Source organism: Rhinolophus sinicus, chromosome 8 (genome assembly GCF_057876585.1).
Source record: "Rhinolophus sinicus isolate RSI-liver-muscle chromosome 8, RSI-T2T, whole genome shotgun sequence".
In the NCBI taxonomy this organism is placed as follows: domain Eukaryota; kingdom Metazoa; phylum Chordata; class Mammalia; order Chiroptera; family Rhinolophidae; genus Rhinolophus; species Rhinolophus sinicus.
The window spans coordinates 64,674,240-64,694,464 of record NC_142508.1 but is presented as its reverse complement, the minus strand read 5'-3'; the positions used below and the strand labels follow the sequence as shown (position 1 = coordinate 64,694,464).

Genomic DNA, 20,225 nt, shown 5'->3' with positions numbered 1-20,225 from the left:
CCCAAGCTGTGTGGCCTGAGGCAAGTTATCTGCTCCCAGCTCCTTAGCCTTGAGGCTCTAACTGTCTTACATGTGGGAAGTGCCTCCATGGCCCTTGAGCTATGAGGAGGTAGACTGCTGGTTGGTCAGTTAGAGGGCAGGGCTGGAGAGCTCAGCTACCATCCTGGGTGTCTTGCTTAAGGCTGGCTGCCTTCTCACAACGAGCCCCATCTTGTTGTAGCTTCAGGCAGAGAGAAAAGACAGCTACTTGTGGGCTTTCCACACACAAGCCAGAACAAGATGCCAAGCCTATACCCTGCCCTTTCCTTGTGAAGTCGGCTTCAGCCTGGGCTTCCCACCAAGGCTTCAGGACCTGCTATTTTCTTGTCTTTTATGGTCTTCTTCCGCTTCCAGAATTTTCCTGCATTCCCCGACTGGGACTCAATCACACTCCAACTGGTTTGCCCCTGCCTTTGGCCTCTGATTCAGTAATTTGCAAGCTTGACTGAGTATCAGAATTGCCTAGGGAGCTTTTTGAATTTTTATCATAGTCCCCTTCGTATATACTATTTTATATTGTTTATGTAGAATTGGGCTGGTTGGGATTTTACATTAATACATGAATATATGTTTACTGTAAAAACCATGTTTTTCTTTTTTCTTTTTTTTTTTTTTAAGGAGGGTGCAGCTCACAGTGGCCCATGCGGGGATCGAACTGGCAACCTTAGTATTATTGTTCATCTTAACCCCAGCCAGCTAAATGAAGCTTTTATGTTTGAATAATACCTTTAAGACACGCTTTGCTGTAAGCTTCATAAGGTTACTCTACCATTTAAAAATCTTTAAACCAACTGAGCTAACCTGCCACCCCATGTTTTTCTTTTTTAAAAGCCATGTTTTTCAATCAAATATGTGGCACTCAATATGTGACATGTGCCCCTCTTAACATATTATATATATTAGCTTGTTTAATCATGATGATAAGCCTTGAAAGGTACTATTATCCCCATTTTACAGATGAGGAAATTTAGGCCCGAGAGGCTAAGTAATTTGCTCCAAATCACACAACTAGTGAATGTCAGAGCTTGGATTCAAATCTCAGCAGCTTGAGCTTTAACCGCTGAATTCTACTGCCTCTCAATAGAAGCAAATTAGAAATAAACACATGAAAGTTCTTCTCTTCTTCAGTTTTACTCCCTAAGGATAAGTAAAGTTAATGGCGTGTGAATCCTACATTCACATCTACAATGTGAATCCTTGTAGACCTTTTTCTTTACCAAACACTTATGGATACATACTGGAATTTTTAAAACAAGAATTGGACTATGCAGGGTTGCCGGTTAACTCAGTTGGTTAGAGCATGGTGCTGGTAGCACCAAGGTTGCCGGTTCGATCCCTGCATGGGCCTCTGTGAGCTGCACCCTCCTTAAAAAAAAAAAGAATTGAACTAGGCACGCAAATGTCATTCGGCAACTTGCTTTTCTAATGCTAAGTCAGGCATCTTTCCGGATTGCTAACTACACATCTATCTTGTTCTTTAACAGCTCCATGGTCTACATGGTGGCTAGACCATGATTTATATAGCTAACCCCTTTTTTATGTTTTACAGATGTGGAGGTGGGGAGGGGTTAACATAAAAATCATAAAGTGTTTGGAGTTTTAGAAATCTAACTAATGAATCACCTTATTAGGAAAGACTGCTGTAGAATGATGATCGAATGAGTTGTTCATCTTAACCCCAGCCAGATAAATGAAGCTTTTATGTTTGAATAATACCTTTAAGACACGCTTTGCTGTAAGCTTCATAAGGTTACTCTACCATTTAAAAATCTTTAATTTTTATACTATCCATTGTTTTATGTCTTAATTATCTATTTCAAAAGCATTTAAAATCACCAAAAAAGAAAATTTTAAATTGCGTAACTCAAAAGAAGTACACTGTCACATTTATTATCATTTGCATTGTTTTTCTTCAGTGTTGAAAGCTTGAGAATGTGACATTCAGTCAAAGCAAAAATATATTTTTTCTTGTTTTCTTTAGATTTCAAAATCTAGTTAGCCAGCATTGTGCTGAATAAAAGTTGATCTCCATTCTGAAAGAGAATACACATTTCTGCTCTTCCTGTCAAGAGGAGCTTATGGGTTTTTTCTGAAACCAAATAGCTTTGGAACAGTCTTGTACAGGGTGGTTGCACTGATATAAAAGACGCAATCTTGAAAACCTCAGAAAGTGCCTAAGTCTCGTGATTTAAGACTTACCTTCTCGTATGAACATGAGTGAAGTATATGTGTGTGGGATGAGGGAGCTCCGGGGACGCTTACAATTCACTAGTCTCTCCAGTTTTGAAATCATGTAACTCTTTAGACTTTTTCTTAGTTTGAGAGATGGGATTTCTTGAAACTTTGCATAACAAAATGAGACTTAATATTTATGGCACCATTTCAAATTCCTATAATTGAAGTTTGCATAAACTATAACTGTATTACAATGTAGAGAATGCCTGAGCTGGAGTTCCAGAGACATTGTGCCTGGGTTAATCTGTTTGTCCACTTACTACCGTGTTTCCCCGAAAATAAGACCTAGCCGGACCATCAGCTCTAAGGCGTCTTTTGGAGCAAAAATTAATATAAGACACGGTCTTATGTATTATATATATAAGACCCGGTATTATATATTATATAAGATCTGGTATAGTATAATATAATATAATATAATATAATATAATATAATATAATATAATATAATATAATACTGGGTATAATATAATACCGGGTCTTGTATTAATTTTTGCTCCAAAAGACGCATTAGAGCTGATGGTCTGGCTAGATCTTATTTTCGTGGAAACACGGTAACTAAGGAAACTTAGGTAAGTTGCTTAACTTGTGTACCTCAGTTTTCTCATCTGTAAAAGGATAATAATGGGGATCTCGTAAGGCTGTAGTGAGGATTAAATGAGTTAGTTTATGAAAAGCATATAGTAAATAAATGTTAAGCGTTAGTGGTGGTAATAATAGTATTGTTACAGCTATTAACTTGTTACAGCTGGACAAGTTTGTATTCATATTATTTTAGAATGCATTCCTAGAAGCAAAAGTGCTGGGTGGAAGGACTTTCGTAGTTCATTCAACAATTATTGAATACCTGCTTTGTATCAGGCACTGTTCACATTTTAGAGACTGAAAATTAATAATGGCTTGCATTGGTTGAGTGCTTACTGTTACACAGCTTAAGTATGAAGTGACTGTGCTCACGGTGGCAGGGCCAATGTGCAGTCCTTTTACCCACCAGACCCTGAATTGCTCTCCCAGGTATCCCAGGTTGATCACTAGGCTCTCTGAAGGTGGGAATCAGTGAGCCACACAGACAACCTCACGCTGAGCTTTGAGTCAGCCATACTGCAGGCTCCCAGATGCCGTGGAGTGAGTGTAGCCCAGCTTGGGATTCTCTCTGGGAGTTATAAGGAAGGACCCAGCTCCCAAGGGTAAGGAGGAGCCTGGGTAATGCAGCTCTTTCAAAGAGCTTTCTGCAGAGAGGCAAAGCTAACTCCCCTAGAAAGAATTGCTTTCTCCTCAGCAACATGAGGTTATCACATAACTTTTCTAGTTGAGGGGATCACAATACCTCATTTCGATTGCATATCAAATGAATTTTTTACTGTGGAAAAACTGGAAAATAAGCAAAATGGAGGTGACCACCCATAAAGGACCTTTGTATGTTCAAATAAACATTTTCAGTAGATCTTCCGGGTCCATTTATCTAATCAAGTCTTTGTTGAGCGTGTCTGAACTGAGGGACAGGACCTGAGTCCCACTGCTTTGCTGCGCTGCAGCTCACCCTCCAGCCCTACTCCCCTAAAAATCCAGCTTCCTCTTCTACTTTGGTGGGTCTGAGAAGGGCTCCATGCTGAGGGTCTCAAATGCCCCGTGGGCCCCATTAGCAGGGATTCAGGTCCAGAGTGAACTGTGCATAGATGGGGGTCATCTGCCAGGTGTAGCCACACTCCGCCAGAGTCGTGCTGTCATCCAGCACTGGTCATCTTTGTAAAGCTGCTGATGGACTGACGGCCCCTGGAGAATGCCTTCCACCAAGCTCGTCAGCTCCAGCAAAGGGACTTCTTGGTGTCCTCGAAGATTGTGATCTTGTGACGAATCATCACGAACACCTCCATGGCGATGGGTCTGCTAACTGTAATCTCCGCTTTCAGGAAGAAGTCTTATTTCTTGGAGGGCGCCAAATGGCTCTGGCAGGGAATGTGGAGCCGGCTTGAGCGATTTATCTCCCAGCAACTGGGGGGTGGTTCCCAGGGCAACCAAATGGTTTCAAGCCCCTTGGCTCCCCATGCGCCCCCCCACCCCCGCCCTGCCCCTGCTTTCCCAGCATGCCTTGTGGCCTTGCCCCAATGGCCTGCTCTGGCCGATCCTGCTCGCCAGCCACCAGCTAGGGCTTTTGCTTGGAAGATCATTGGTTCTGGGGAGAGCTGGTTTTCCTTGCTGGTGCCAAGGCCCAGCTCTCTCTCTCTCTCTCTCTCTCTCTCTCTCTCTCTCTCTCTCTCTCTAAATATTAATATTTTATGTTATAATTGTTGTCAGGCATAGGCTATAAACTATAAATGGCTGTTTTGTGACCTCCTCCTCTGCAGAGCACTGTTTTTCCTTAATTGGTTTTCTTTTATGACTTTTAAGGCTATATATAGATTAGACATTTGAGCGACTTATAGCACATAATTAAGAATGCTGTTGAAAGTTAAGATGTTGAGGCTTTTTTTTTTTTTTCTTAGACATTATTTAAGCAACAGTCGTGAACATCCTTGCAGTTATCTGGGATGATTTTCTGGTACAATTTCTGAGTCAAAGGACTTGTTTAAGGCTTAATTATCAGAAGGTTGTGCTAATATACGCTCCTCCACCCCCTAATAATATATAGCAGCACCTATTTCCTAAATATTCCACAACACTTGTCCTTTTCATTTGTGTTTCTTAGTAAGAGAACTTTTTTTCTATAGGTAGTATGCAATTCCACTTACTTTCCCCTTGCACCTTGCTATCCCAATTGCTAAGAGAAGGTAGTGATAGCTATAAGGGCGGATTTGTTTGCTTTATGAGCTAGATATGTCCCTAAACCAAGCTAGATGGAAACTTCTTTGACAATCTCTCCCACATCCCCCACAAGCTGCCTTTTGGCCACAACACCTTCAAACACTCTTCCCTTGTAGTCAAAATGCCCAAATATCAGTAGGGAAACTGGCCAACATTGATCACTTAAAGGACGTTTGTTGCCAGAGAAATGGGTGGTTTTATTTTGCCAAAACATCCAGTAAGGTTGGACATTGGGCCTGTATAAGTACCTACGTGTCATGGCTGAGAAGACAAGCTCCTGACCTTCAGGTGTTCCCTTGAGAGTTTGGAGGTGTCTAGGCAATTCCAACCTAAAAGCAGGCTAGAACGAGTCCTTACCCCAGTATCCATCAGTTCTTATAAGTCTATTTAAAAAGCTTTTTTTGCAACAGCTCTAGTACCCCAGGGACTCTTTTTGCCCAAGTTTTATTATGGTGGCGCCAGCTCAGGATTTGAGGCCAGGCTTGGCAGGACGGTCTTCAGAGAGGAGATTTGAGCACAGGCCAGGGACTCCTGGTTCCACTGGATGTCTTTCTATCTAGTGAAGATACACAGAATTCTGATTTTTTAAAAATAAATTTCTCTAGAAGCAGTCTCGGGTTACTAACTCCCTTCCCCAACAATGTTCTAGGAATTGTGTATTTAGGCTCAGTGCTGAAAGCTGTCCATTTATATTGCTATAAATACCTACCTTTTCATCAGGTTCATTGATTTTGTGATTCAGAATCTCTGTGGGAGAAACTGAGTCTGAAGCAGTCAAATGACTTTGTTTCAGGTCCCAGGTGGGTGTTGAGGTCTGTTCTCAGCCGTAAGATCTGAACCGTTTCCCCATGTGCTCACCCACTTGCCCCAGCGTTGACACAAGCCCATGCTTGCCTCTGTAACTTGGCCAAGATTTGAGGCCGTGTGGAGCTAGACTGCAGTCAGGAATGGGAATCGGCTTACTTCACTAGCTGTTAAAATGTGGGATAGAAGGGGTACGAGTGATGATGAAACCTGGTTTCAGATCAATTCCATTTTGAAATCGGTGATACAAGCCAGTGGTGCCAGGAAGAATCTGGGAGGAAGTTGTAATGACCTGCCCCAGGGCTTGCTGTTTACCAGTCTGTCTGACTCACGACTTGCAGAGAAAACTGCTCATGTTCCTACAGGTACCTCAGCCAGCTTCCCTGGGCAGGTCCGCTTGTCCGTGGGATCTGCCTTCCCCCCTAAACCACAGAGTACCCCAAAAAACAGTCCTCTTCCAATGCAGACTGAGCCCGCTCCCTACTATGCTCTTTGGTCCTGTATATTCCTCCCTTCGGTGCTTCATCCCTCAGGTAAAGCGTACAACATATGGTTGGCTGTAGCTAAGCTCTTACCCACTCTGAGGGACGGTCCCTATGATAGAGAGAGAGGCCCAGACTTGAAGTCAGAAGCCTAGGTTAATTGTGAGTTGGCTAAAGGTACTTTCTGTTGAAGGCTTACTCTGGGCCAGACACAGTTCCCAGTGCTATGCAAACATTATCCCATTTAATAGCCAAAGTCTAGAAAACCTAAATGCCCCTCAGTGAGTGGTTAACTTTGTGTTATGATGCCATCTATAGAAAAGAACACTATGCAGCCACACAAAAAAAGCGATAAAAGATGAGGACACTCCTATGTATTGATCCAGAACGATCTCTGTGACATATTTAATCCTCCAAACAACCTTACGAGGTATATAGGTAGTGTTCTTCCCATTTTCTAGATGAGGGAACAGCTTCCATATGCTCATACAATATGGATTTGAAACCAGTCGTTCAGACTCCAAGTCTCACATTCTTCATCACTTACCTGCCTTTAGGATTTGAAAGCTGGTCCTGCCACTTGCTTCTTGGTTGTGGGGCCTCACATGAGTACCTCTCTGAAGCTGCTTCCTGAGGCTCCTCGACCCCAGGCAGCCTCTGGCTTCCTGAGTTGTCAGGATCAGAGTGGTAATGTCCACATTGCAGGTTATTTTTTGAGGATTTGGATAGGAAAACACTTAGCTGGGTGTCTCAGGTCTTTGAAGCTTGTTCCTGCCTGACTCGTGCCCATTGGTTGTATTCTGCATCCAGCTGAAGGTGGTTTAGAGCTAATGGGGTCAGGCCCTCTGGTGTGATAGGAATATGCAGCCTGAATGAGAGGGAGGGAGGCACGTACATGACTACTGGCTTCTTGATTGTTGGTGTTGTCTCCTCTAAGAAGGGGTGGACAGCCCAGATACTGTGCTGCAAATATCGGAACCATAGAACCATGGCAGTGTGCCAGCAAGCAGAGTCGTGAAGTGTGCTGCACATTCCTGGGGGTCAGATTTTATACACAGCAGGAAGACGGTTTCTGGGTTCCTGGCAGCTTTTAGAGTTTCTGGGATTAGGCTTCTGAGTAAGAACGGAGTCAATCCATTAGCTTCCTGCTGGGTAACCCGGTAGGACAGGATTGGAGGGTTCACTGAAAGTTTCTCATTAAGGGAAAGTACTGACACTTATCTGAGCAGCCCTCTGCTAGCTGAAGACCTTCCCTTAGAAAGAAGGCTGTTTTAAGAATGGAAAGAGGGTGGCTGGATGGCTCAGCTGGTCAGAGCTCGAGCTCTTGGCGGCAAGGTTGCAATTCCGGCATGGGATGGTGGGCTGCGCCCCCTGGACTGGAACTAAGATTGAAAACGGCCACTGGACTTGGAGTTGATGGGCCCTGGAGAAACACACTGTTCCCAAATATTCCCCAATAAAAATTAAAAACAAAACAAAAAGCTTACCCAGAACTGTGTATACTACTTAAAAAAAAAAAATGGAAAGGGTGACTGTTCATTTTTCATAGTGTTTGAATAGCTAATGCATTCACGTGGGTCAGAATTCAGAAGGGCGTACGCTAGGAAGTATCATCACTGTTCCCTGGCTGCTGGGTTCAGATTTTTGGGCCACCTTCCAGAAGTATTTTTCAAATACAATTTAAAAACACAAATGTTAGCATATTAGCATAGACTACATTGTTCTATATCTTTTTTTTAATTAATAGTAGATCTATAGATTTTTCTATATCAATACACAGGCGCTTCCTTGCCTTTTATAGCTTTTATATGGCCGCATAGTGTTCTCTTGTAGAGATGACATAACACAAAGTTAACCACTTATTGATGGGCATGTAGGTTTTCTGGACTTTCGCTATTACAGTCAATACATTGTTGGATGGTTTGCTTGCTAGGTAGCTGAGGAACAGTGATTGTGGACAGAAGGTAGTATCCTATACTAATGTGAAGTAACCGGGGGATAGATACCTTTGTTCTCCACTGCGTTCCCAGTATCTAGAAGAATGTTGGGAACGTAGGAGACAAGTAGTTCTTCCATGAGTGCTGCCATGTTGAGGAACCTGGCTTTAGAATCTGACCAGCCCGGATTCTAATTCCACTCACCAGCTGTGTGACCTTGGGCAAATCATCTCTCTGAAACCGTTTCCTCATAAGGTGTAAGAGTCTGTATAAGGTTCTGGGGTTCATAAATGTGTGTTTTTGGGTTCTATCTTATGTGATATTCAAGGTGGCTCTGTAAAATCTAATTTCCATCTTCCAAGTGAGAAAACCTAAATTCCTAATAAATTAATTCAAGTTCCACGGGACTGTACTGATGTTGCCAGCTAACAGTTTGGAGGGCCCTTTGCGCACGTCTGTAATGCAGCTTTAAGCAACACTGACTCACCTAGTGAGGTTAGGTATTCCCTTTAAGCTTCTTATTCCTGTTACATCAAGGAGAAAAGTGTGTTTGGTCCTACTGCTCGAGTAGTTCTCAAACCAAGGGAAGACAGGCCTCAGTTTAAAGCTTCAGCAAACAATTGATTCTGGGTCCAGAGAATTCACCTGCTTTACCCAAGATCACCCAGCAAGTTAATGTCAGCATCTGCATCAGAATGGGGTCTGTTAATAGTATTAGCAGACTCTGCCATGATGCATTGTTTGTTAGTCCTTTACATTTATTTGCATTTAATTCTCACAACAACCCTATAAGAGGGTACTATTATTATCCCCAAGTCTAGTGCTTTTTTCCAAATATGCTGCCTCTCTGGATATCTAAAAATCAGCCCTTGCTGTGTCCTTAGATGGAGAAAGAGAACAGGTAATGGGAGGTGGGCGGAGGTAAGAAAACAAACTCTGGGATATATCAGAAAGACAACATAACCATAGTGGTTAAGAAAATGACTCACGCAGGGGACAGTCTGGGTACCACTTCTAGCTCTTCCTTTTCCTAGGTTTGTGATTTGAGAGTTTAATTTGTTTAACCTCTCAATTTCCCAGTCTAGAAAACTGACATTAAAATCTACTCCATGGGGTGCTTGGTGAAGATTAAATAAGGAAGTATGAAAATGTTAGCTGTTAATAATTCATGAGGGGAAGGATTCCAGACTTGAAATTGATGTGTGTTGTATTAGTTTAAGACTGCTGTAAAAAAGTAACACGTACTGAGGGGCTTAAAACAACATAAATGTATTTTCTCACAATTCTGGAGGCTAGAAGTCTAAGATCAAGGTGTTTAGCAGAGTTAGTTTCTTTCGAGGCCTCTCTCAGCTTGTAGATGACTGTCTTCTCCCTGTGTCTTTACATAGTCTTCCCTCTGTAACTGTCCGAGTCCAAATTTTCTCCTTTTATAAGAACACTACTCATACTGGGTTAGGGCCCACCCTAATGATCTCTTTAACTTAATCACCCCTATCTCCAATTCTGAGGTACGGGGCGGGGGGTGGTTAGGACTTCAACATACGAGTTTGGGGAGGGAGGGTACAATTCCTGTTAAGAGAAAATTTGGACCTACCATAAAGAAAGAAAGAAGGAAAGGGAAATGAAAAAAAATTTTTGGTAACCCCAATCATTGGGAAAATGGATTTCCTTCCTGTGTTTTTTCTGTGCTTAGTTACATATGCTACATATGGAGTTCTACATTCTGCTTACTTTGTTTTACTGCATTGCAAACTAAGAATTTTGCTAGATAATTTTAAAACTCTACTATAAATATTATTTTGCGTAACTGGATCAATACTCCATGGAGTGCCCCATATAGTAACTCTTGTCCTATGTTAAGATGATTTAACCTTTGCCACATGTCATTCCTGGTCCTTTTAGCCCTAAAGCACAGCAAGATTCCTCAGAAGAGACTACAAAGCCATGTGTTGGAAGTAAAGGGTCGGGTCTCCCTGGGGATCTCCCTGACCCCTGGGACCCTCTGGGGCTGAATTAGGCCTAGATCCCTCTTTCCCTTCCTCCCACTGGCCGAGCATGTCACAGCCCAGGACTCCTCAGTGGGGATGTGATCAAGAAGGCAGGACTGGTTTCTAAGCAATCTTCTCTTTCTCACCAGCACATTCCAGCCTTCCCACGAGGGATCCTGTGAGCCCTTGGGTTCTCTGGAGCTGGCACTGAGCTCTGGGGAGTGGAAGGCAGTCTGTATGCTTTTAAGCCGCCTTTTGCCCCCTTCCATTCACTAACCCCTTTCCCCAAATGATGGCCAATGTCTTAACTGATTTTGCCTAGCTTAATTTGCCTGTTTTTAAACTTTGTGTCAATGGAATCATGCATAAGTCCCCTTTTGTATCTGGCTTCTGTTATGCAGCCATATATTTGTAAGGTTCATCCGTGTTGTCACACGTCCTCGTAGTTGATGCATTTCATTGTGTGACTATACCACAATGTTTCTATCCCTTCTACCTCAGATTTGGGCTGTTTCCAGTTTTTGTCTATTATAAACAGTGCTGCTATGAAAATTATAATACATGTCTTTTGGTCGGTGTATTTTTGTTGGGTCTATACCTCAAATCGGAATTGCCGGGTCTTTGGGAATGTGTGTATTGAACTTCAGTTAATACTGCCCAATAGGTTCTCCAAATGTCCCATTTTACACTCCCACGTCAGACTTCTGCTTTTTTTTTTTTAATTGAGATAAAATAATATAACGTAAAATTGACCATTTTAACGCTTTTAAAGTAAACAGTTCTGTGGTATTAACACATTCATAATGTTGTGCAGCCATCACCATCCAGCTCCAGAACTTTTGCACCATCCCAAACAGAAACTCTGTGCCCATTAAACAACAACTTCTCTCCAGCACAGCCCCTACTAACCTCTATCCTACTTTCTCTGTTAATTTGACTATCCTAGGTACCTCATATAAGCAGAATCATATAGTATTTGTCCTTTTGTGACTGGCTTATTTCACTTAACATAATGTTTTCAAGGTTCATCATATTGTAATATGTATCAGAACTTTATTCCTTTCAAAGGCTGAATAATATTCTGTTGCCTGTGTAAACCACGTTTTGTTTGTTCATCTCTTAATGGACACTTGGATTGTTTCTACCTTTTGGCTGTTGCGAATAATGATGCTATGAAAATTTGTGTACAAGTATCTGCTGTCAATTATTTTGGGTATCTCGTACACCTAGAAGTGAAATTGCTGGATCAAGTGGTCATTTTCTATGCTTACCTTTTGAGGAACCTCCAGACTTTTTCACAGTGGCGGTACCATTTCACATTCCCAATGCATGAGGGTTCCAATTTTTTGCACACCTTGCCAGCACATATTTTATTTCCTCCATTTGTGTGGGGTTTTTTATAATGGCCATCCTAGAAGGTGTGAAGAGGTATCTCATTGTGATTTTGATTTGCATTTCCCTAATGACTAATGATACTGAGCGTCTTTTCATATGCTAGGGCCCTTTGTATATCTTCCTTGGAAAAATGTCCTTTCACATTCTTTAGGAATTCTTTATATATTCTGGATACTAATCCTTTGGAATTCCACTTTTTTAAATGCTGTACTCATGTACTGTTTGAATACTTGATCCTGTTCACCTTACTTTTGTAGTTTAAAAAACCTCATTTGTTATCCTTATGCTTAGGAAGTGTTTTTAGAAATAAACTTCATCACAGTTATCTGAGACTAAAGGACAGGTTTTCTAAAAAGAGCAGTTGGGAGACCTTCCCCTGCTATTTCCATGGCACAGCACAGCCTAGGGCAACGATGGGCACTGGTGTCTGGGCCAGCAGGGGGGACCAGTGGTGCTGGTCAGCCCGGTGTGGCCCCTGGCAGGTTCCCTGATTGCATGCTTTGGCCACAGGAAGGCCGGGGAGGAACACGCGTTGTGAGTGCTCGGTGTCGGGCCAGCCTGGCCTCTGAACCTCAGTGTTCTCATCTTTGCAAAGGGGCTAACACCTACCTTCGTAGGATAGTTGTAAGGATGAAATGGGCCCAGTCTCTGGCTTGGTGAGTGGTGGTTATTAATTCAGAATGCTTGTTTAAAAGGTGGCCAAGCAGGGGTCTTCCGAAGGGGTGTGACAAACTGAAACAAGCAGAGGTGGTCCAGAGAAGCTGTGTGCTGACTATGTAGCAGCATGTAGGTAGACTCCTGGTTTTTATATGTAGATGCTAAAAGTCTTTTGCCTCCAGCTGTGACCCTAGATCACCCCTGTGTCTCATGAGGCTACCGGGGGCTAATGTCACTCTGTCTGTGATCTTGGTGTTCTGGCCTAATGAACAAAGAAAGGGATGTGGCCCACAAACTGACCCAGAGTGGTCCTCCCTTTAGAGATCACACTTGGAAGCCCAGTCTGACACTTGTATTTAGTCACACTGCTGCTCAGAGGAAGTAAGCGAAGTCTCCTTCTGCAGGGGCCTGTGGGCTTGTTTCCCCTGGGAACCTTCCCGGACTTCCTAATACTCTTTCTTCTTTCCCACAGGACTTTTCGCGGGTTGCCCTGGGCAAGAGTTGGCCCTGCTTAGCACTGACGATGACTTCACTGTGCTGAATGACAGAACAGTCCAGGTAAGACACCATGTCCATTGCAGGATGGAAGAAAGACGTTTGTCATGCACGCGGAGACTGCCACCTTATCCCTTCAAAGGAGGCAGTGTTAGCTTTCAGTTGCCCACAGCTGTGGGTGTGGTACTGATGTAAGCAGTGTAGTGCTTGCAGCTGCCCAGTAGGGGCGGCAGAGAGCTACCTTGTGAGTAATGGTCCAATGCCCTTGTACCTTGGATTCCCTCTGGCACCTCTCCTTTCCGGCATCTGGGTAAACCTCAAGTGAAGGAAATTCCAACACAGGACTGCCAGTCCCATGAGCCTCTGGGAAGATGGGCCTGAGGCACTTGGCCACACATCTCTGTTTCTTTTAATTTTTTGAATAGCTGATATCTACATGGTTCAGAAATAAGAAAAATATTTAAAAGTTAAGCAGTGAATAATCTCCCCTTGTTTTTCTTCATCTGCCTAATACCCTTTCCACCCCTCCAAGAGAAAATACAGATAATCACTATTATCAGTTTCTTTCCTTCTGGAGTTTAATTAGATATGTGTTATGTATTTTTTTATATTTTATGTATATACAAATACAAAAATATACTCTCTTACCTCCTTTTATGCAAAAGCTAACATACTTGTACTATTCACATGTCTGCACCTTCTTTTTGAATATATATATGTATGTATGTATATATATACATATACATATATATATATATATATATATATATATATATATATATATATATATCAGTACACTGCCTATCCCTTCCCACAGAAAACCACCATTATTAGTTTCTTCTGTATCCCACCAGACTTTGTCTATGTATAAGCAAATATGAATATATGGTTTATTTTTTCACCTTTTTACACAAAAGATCGAATAGTGCCTGGCACCTAATAAGCACTATGCAAGTGTTTGTTACATAAAATACTAACTATTAAGCTATTACCTTGTTCTTTTCATTTAACAGTATATATCAAAGGTCTTTCCGTGTCAGCACAGAGAGCTTCCTTAGTCCTCATTTTTAGATCTGCATAGTATTCCACTAGATGATGTACTATAGAATATTTAATTGGTCCTCCTCTGTAAGGGAATGCTTAGATTATTCCAAGTTTTCTTTTGCAATAGATTCATCTAGGTCTCTCCTCATCCTTAACTCCTGTAGATGAGAGGATGTTAAGTATATTCCAGTTGTTTTGGGTATCTGGGTTAAGAGATCTTCTCTCCTTGCAGGAAAGGAAGGCATTAAGGATTTCCTCCTCCAAACGTATCTTACGAAGACGCAAGAGAGAATGGGTGGTCCCGCCAATATCTATCCCTGAGAATGGCAAGGGTCCCTTCCCCCAGAGGCTGAATCAGGTATGAGTGTGTCTCCTCCCTAGGAGTCATTGGTGGCTGCAGGGACCCTCATCTAAAAGCCTGAATAGGAGGTTTCTTTCTACTGAGCACTGGGGCCTACAGAGGAAAACCTCTCTATGGAAGCAGTTTCTGATAAGGCAGTGCCTCTCCACCCCTCCCCACGGAGGGTTCTTTGCTGCAATCATGAGATATTTAGATATTTATCCCTTTGTCAGCTGCCATTTTCTTTTGCTTCCAGCTCAAATCTAATAAGGACAGAGGCACCAAGATTTTCTACAGCATCACAGGGCCTGGGGCAGACAGCCCCCCTGAGGATGTCTTTGCCATAGAGAAAGAAACAGGCTGGTTGCTATTGAAGGTGCCACTGGACCGGGAGAAGATTGCCAAGTATGAGGCAAGTAACTTGAGCATCCAAAGAGAAGCAGGGCCCCAGGGCCTGATGGGGAGGGTGGCGTCAGGCTGACCTCAGACATCTGTACCCACAGCTCTTTGGCCACGCTGTGTCAGAGAATGGTGCCTCAGTGGAAGAGCCCATGAACATCTCCATCATTGTGACAGACCAGAATGACCACAAGCCCAAGTTCACCCAGGATGTCTTCAGAGGGAGTGTCTTGGAGGGCGTACTACCCGGTAAGAGGACTGGGGAGGGGACAGCTATAGAAGACAGCTAACTTCGGGAACCTCCTGGACTCTTAAAGGCTGGAAGAACCCTCCACACCAGACTTCCTTGGCTGTGCAACAGGTCACCTAGGGTCTTATGTAAAGTCCAGATTCCCGCCAACTCCACCCCAAAATCCCTGAGTAAGAATGATGCTGGAGTAGAGATCTGAAATCTGATTATTTGAAAATTTACCAGAAGCCTCAGATGATCAACCAGGTTTGGGTACCACTAGTTTTGGAGCTGCAAAGATCTAGATTTGAATCTTGATTTTGCCTCTTGATTTTACCTGCCGTGACCTTAGACAAGTTCTTAACCTCTGAGCCTCAATCTGCACATCTGAAAATGGTAATAATATCAACCTTAAAGAATTGTGGAGATTAGAAACAGCACACATACTGTTACATGATGTGAAGCACCTCACTCGAGATTCTCTGGGAAATGGCAGCTGCAAGAAAAGCAGGAGAGGCTGAGAGGTGTTGGAACATGATTTATTGGTGAGCGGAAAATAAATTGCCAGGACTGGAGAAGAGGGTGGGAAGGGCCAGCAGAACACTAGGAAAATAGGTACATATTAATCAATGTCTCAAACACGTGCTATGGGAAGGGGTTCCTCTTCCTCCTTCCTCTCTGAGTTGTGGACAGTACACATACAGAAGTGTGATTAAACTGCCGATAGCAGAAATTCCCAAAAGAAAAACAGTACCTCAAACAAGCTAAAAGCTTTTTCCCCCCCTTATATTCTTACCGAGGTGGTCAGTGGTCAGGCCAGGCTGGAATAGTACTTTAAAGTGCTGGAGACCTAGACTCCTTCTGTCTCGTTGCTCTGCTGTTTTGGCTTGATTCCCAAGATCACCTCGTGGTTGCTGCTGGAGCTCTAGACATTACATCTAGGAAGCGGGTGGGAAGAATAAGCCCCATACTTGGAAAACCACTTCCCCCAAAGTTGTGTGTCTCATTTGTCAGAATTTACTGTCATGGCCACAGCTCGCTGCGAGAAGGGATGGGGAATAGTCTTTGTTCCAGGTGAGCCTGTACCCAGCCTAAAATGATTATGAGGATTATGTCTCCGAGAAAGAAGGGGAAAATGGAAAATGGGCACTAACCACCAGTCTGTGTCACAAAGTGGAAGATGGGTCCAAGCTGATGAGCAGGGAGTCTCAGAGTTCAGAAGTGGGCAAGGCTGGAGTTAGAGCTGTGAGGGAAGGGGGCTCACTCACCCCTTCTCCCCCTCCAGGCACTTCTGTGATGCAGGTGACAGCCACAGATGAGGACGATGCCATCAACACCTACAATGGGGTGGTTGCTTACTCCATCCATAGCCAGGAGCCGAAGGACCCGCATGAGCTCATGTTCACCATCCACCGGAGCACAGGCACCATCAGCGTCATCTCCAGTGGCCTGGACCGGGAGGTGAGTGGCCCTGAGGGAAAGTGCTGCCTGCCCAGGCGGGGGCCTGATGGAGCAGAGGCCCCTGCCCCTGCCCCCACCCTCGGCAGTGGGGACCCAAGTCAGCTGGCAATGGCTGCTGTTACGTTCCCATGTTGGTGTCCCTCAGCTCCCTTGGGCCAGTGGCACGCTGCCAAACAATCTCGTTAAGGCTGAGGAGGCAGCTGTAAAATGCAGACGTTTGATATTTTCTGTAGGTTTTCTCATTTCCTCTCGGAACGGCTCACTTAGTATGCACATGGCCCAGATTTGTCCCTTGTGTGCCACAAAGTAGAATTAGCTCCATGGATATTGGAGTTGCCTCCTGTTCCCTAATTAATACCTTTGACTAAATCCCTGCTCAAAGCTCCCATTCTGTGTGCGACCAGGCTCAGGGGCATTGCCCAAGCTACACCCAACAGGCCCAGGAATTCTGTTTGGTCCTGCAGTTCCCCTCCCCCTCCACCTTTTGCTTCTGTTCTTTTAGGAAATGGGTCAGCAGTGGGTCAGGGAGTCAAGAGAAATTTGTGAGAAGGATAGTCTCCTCCCTCCACATTCTCCCAAGGCTGTGCCTCCAAAAGCCCAGGCTGAGGGACCCTCAGACTGAACTCACAGTGGCCTTCCACTCTCCTTTTCTCACCAGAAAGCCCCCGAATACACACTGACCATCCAGGCTACAGACATGGATGGGGACGGCTCCACCACCACGGCAGTGGCCATAGTGGAAATCCTCGATGCCAATGATAATGCTCCCGTGTTTGATCCCCAGAAGGTAATGCTCCTTCCTTCCTTTTTACCTCATCAGACGATGAAGGACTGGGGTTTTCCTTTCTAATGAAACTCCAGAACCAGCCTACACTGCTTCAGGTCCCAGTCCCACCACTTACTAGCTGTGTGACCTTAAGCAAACTACCTAACCTCTCTGTGCCCCATTTCTTAATCTGTGGAATGAGGATAATGATAATACCTGCTTCATTGTTCTGACTTTTAAATGAAATAATCCATATAACACAATCCCTGGTACATAATAAGTGCTGGATAGGAAAATCTTTGATGATAAGAAAACTTCCAATTTACTTTGCACCTCTACCTGCCCACCTTTCCTCACTGAATGCTTTTACGCCTCTGGTGACAGAGGACGTGGTGCTAGTCAAGATGACACCTACTCCCCTACTATCTTTAGGCAACTCTGGCTGCCGAACATTATTTAGGCCTCATTAAAATTTGCTCTCAGCACCTGATTTCTCAGTCTTTGCCATCTGTTCCAGAACTTCCAGAAAAGTTCCAAGTCAGTGCCCCAGGGCAATCAGGCACCTAGCCCTTCTTGCTACCTTCTTATCTCAACTAGATAGGTGGCTGCACCTGCTGGGGGTTGGTACCCAGACCAATGACATGCTTGGAGCATTAGGCTACTGGGTGTAAGGAAAGCAGGCCCAAGACTATAGTGGTCAGTCCCAGCAGCCATGAGGCTGATTCTCAGGGAGGGCACCCTGCATGGGTGTGTGTCCTGAAACACTGAAAATTGAGCTGGGCAGTCCCGGAAAGGGTGAGAGGCATGCGGCGGCTTCCCTAGAGTTGGATGGAATATTTACAGCAGGTGAAGAGGGGAACAGCCTCTCAGGGTACCCAGTCTCTCCGCTCTGACTGCGCTATGCTTCCCACACTGACAGTACGAGGCCTCTGTGCCTGAGAACGTGGTGGGCCACGAGGTGCAGAGGTTGACAGTGACGGATGCGGACACCCTCAACTCACCAGCATGGCGCGCCGTCTACCACATCCTGGAAGGTGACGACGGGGACCATTTTAACATCACCACCGACTCTGAGAGTAACCAGGGTATTCTGACAACGAAGAAGGTGAGTCAGTTTGGGCTTTAGGTGAGAGCCACTCCTGCAGCCTCCAGGACAGGGAGGCACCACCTGCCTTGGGACACATATCTTGGACCCTTCACCAGAGAGTGCACCAGGCCAGTGGCTCCCAACACTTTCCCATCCCTTTTGTGTTGCAGAATTCCTTTGTTCAAACTAAATCTTACCCAAGGAAGCAGTTCATAAAGTAGGTAAGAGGCACTGATCGAACTGAAGTGGATCAGTGGAGCCCCTCCTCCCAGATCTCAGTGTCTGGTGGCAATTCCCACATGGGCCAGTGAGCTGCGCCCTCCTCAGCTAGATTGAAGACAACGAGCTGCCGCTGAGCTTCCAGAGGGGCAGCCGTTGGCTCAGTTGGTTAGAGAGGGAGCTCTTAACAACAAGGTTGCCAGTTCAATTCCTGCATGGGATGGTGGGCTGCGCCCCCTACAACTAAGATTAAAAACGGTGACTGGACTTGGAGCTGAGCTGTGCCCTCCACAACTAGATTGAAGGACAAAGACTTGGAGCTGATGGGCCCTGAAGAAACACACTGTTACCCCATAAAAAAAAAAAAAAAAAAGATGGGACTAATCTTTCTTTGATTTATTTTACCTCCTGGTTTATTATGAAGAATGGCCTGGTTTGAGGAGCAGGGTTTTATAAAATACTTTAAAGACTGTCCCCTTCTTCCAAAAAAAGCTTTAATGCCCCTTTTACATTGTGAAATGATTTTCATTTATAACTTACATGACTTTCTAGAACAACAGAATTCCCTAACTAAAAGAAGAATTTTATAGGAAAAGTTACCGATAATAAATTTATTTCTGTATGTAAACTTTTGGGCACAACTAACACTAGAAAACATAAGGAAGTGGTCAGTTACTTGCATGTCTTTGTAGAGTCATCCAAATGTGGTGGATACTGTATGAGGTGTGACAATTAAGTTCGCGAACTCATCCTAGAAAAAGTGCTGCATACCTCATTGCTGAATATCACTATGGTCACCTTCAAAGTACTCCTCTTGGGAAGCTATGCACCATCCTCAGTGCCTAGTCCACCCTTCAGAGCAATTTTGGAACTCTTTTTCTGGAATGGCCATCAGAGCTGTCGTCGTACTACCCTTGATGTCCTGGATATCATCAAAATGTCTTCCTTTCAATATTTCCTTTATCTTTGATTATAGAAAGAAGTTATTGGGGGCCAGATCAGGTGACTAGGGAGGATGTTCCAACACAGTTATTTGTTTACTGGCTAAAAACTCCCTCACAGACAGTGCCGTGTGAGCTGGTGCATTGTTGTGATGCAAGAGCTCCTTCGGGACCAGTTTTTTTTTTTTTTAAAGATTTTATTGCGGAAGTGGAACAGGACTTTATTGGGGAACAGTGTGTACTTCCAGGGCTTTTTTCCAAGTCAAGTTGTTGTCCTTTCAATCTTAGTTGTGGAGGGCGCAGCTCAGCTCCAGGTCCAGTTGCTGTTGCTAGTTGCAGGGGCACAGCCCACCATCCCTTGCGGGACTTGAGGAATTGAACCGGCAACCTTGTGGTTGAGAGCCCACTGGCCCATGTGGGAATCGAACTGGCAGCCTTCAAAGTTAGGAGCATGGAGCTCTAACCGCCTGAGCCACCGGGCCGGCCTCTCGGGACCAGTTTTGCACACAGCTTTCTCATGCCAAGATTTTCAGTTAAGATTTTCCTGTTTCTCTGTTGATGTTTACTTGGTCTGCTATGCTTCTCACAATCAGCTGACAATTTTGACGCACAATTCAATGAATTTTTGCAATGTTTTCGTCAGTTCTGCTTGCTACTGGCCATCCTGACCTCTCTTCATCAGTGACACATTCTCTCCACTCAGAAAAATGTTTAATCCATTTGTGCACTGTCATTTTCTTCATGGCATTATCCCCGTAAACTTGGACTAACATGTCCCTGATTTCACTTCCACACTTGCAAGTTCAACAAGAAATTTAGTGTTTGTTTGTTGTTCTAATTCAAGCTCAGACATTCTCGTGACGGCACACAAAAGCATGTAACAATAATGAATGCCACTCAACAAG

The 20,225-nt window shown here is 44.1% G+C and overlaps 1 protein-coding gene across 1 annotated transcript in view; it reads left to right on the top strand.

The window, feature by feature from the left end:
• The window catches only part of CDH3 (cadherin 3), a 39,406-nt gene that overhangs the window by 7,964 nt on the left and 11,217 nt on the right, over positions 1-20,225 (top strand). The window contains exons 3-9 of the mRNA XM_019756686.3: positions 12,812-12,897; positions 14,111-14,236; positions 14,475-14,630; positions 14,722-14,866; positions 16,132-16,307; positions 16,966-17,094; positions 17,993-18,178. Coding sequence (XP_019612245.3) covers positions 12,812-12,897; positions 14,111-14,236; positions 14,475-14,630; positions 14,722-14,866; positions 16,132-16,307; positions 16,966-17,094; positions 17,993-18,178 — 1,004 coding nt within the window. The remainder of the gene's footprint in view (positions 1-12,811; positions 12,898-14,110; positions 14,237-14,474; positions 14,631-14,721; positions 14,867-16,131; positions 16,308-16,965; positions 17,095-17,992; positions 18,179-20,225) is intronic.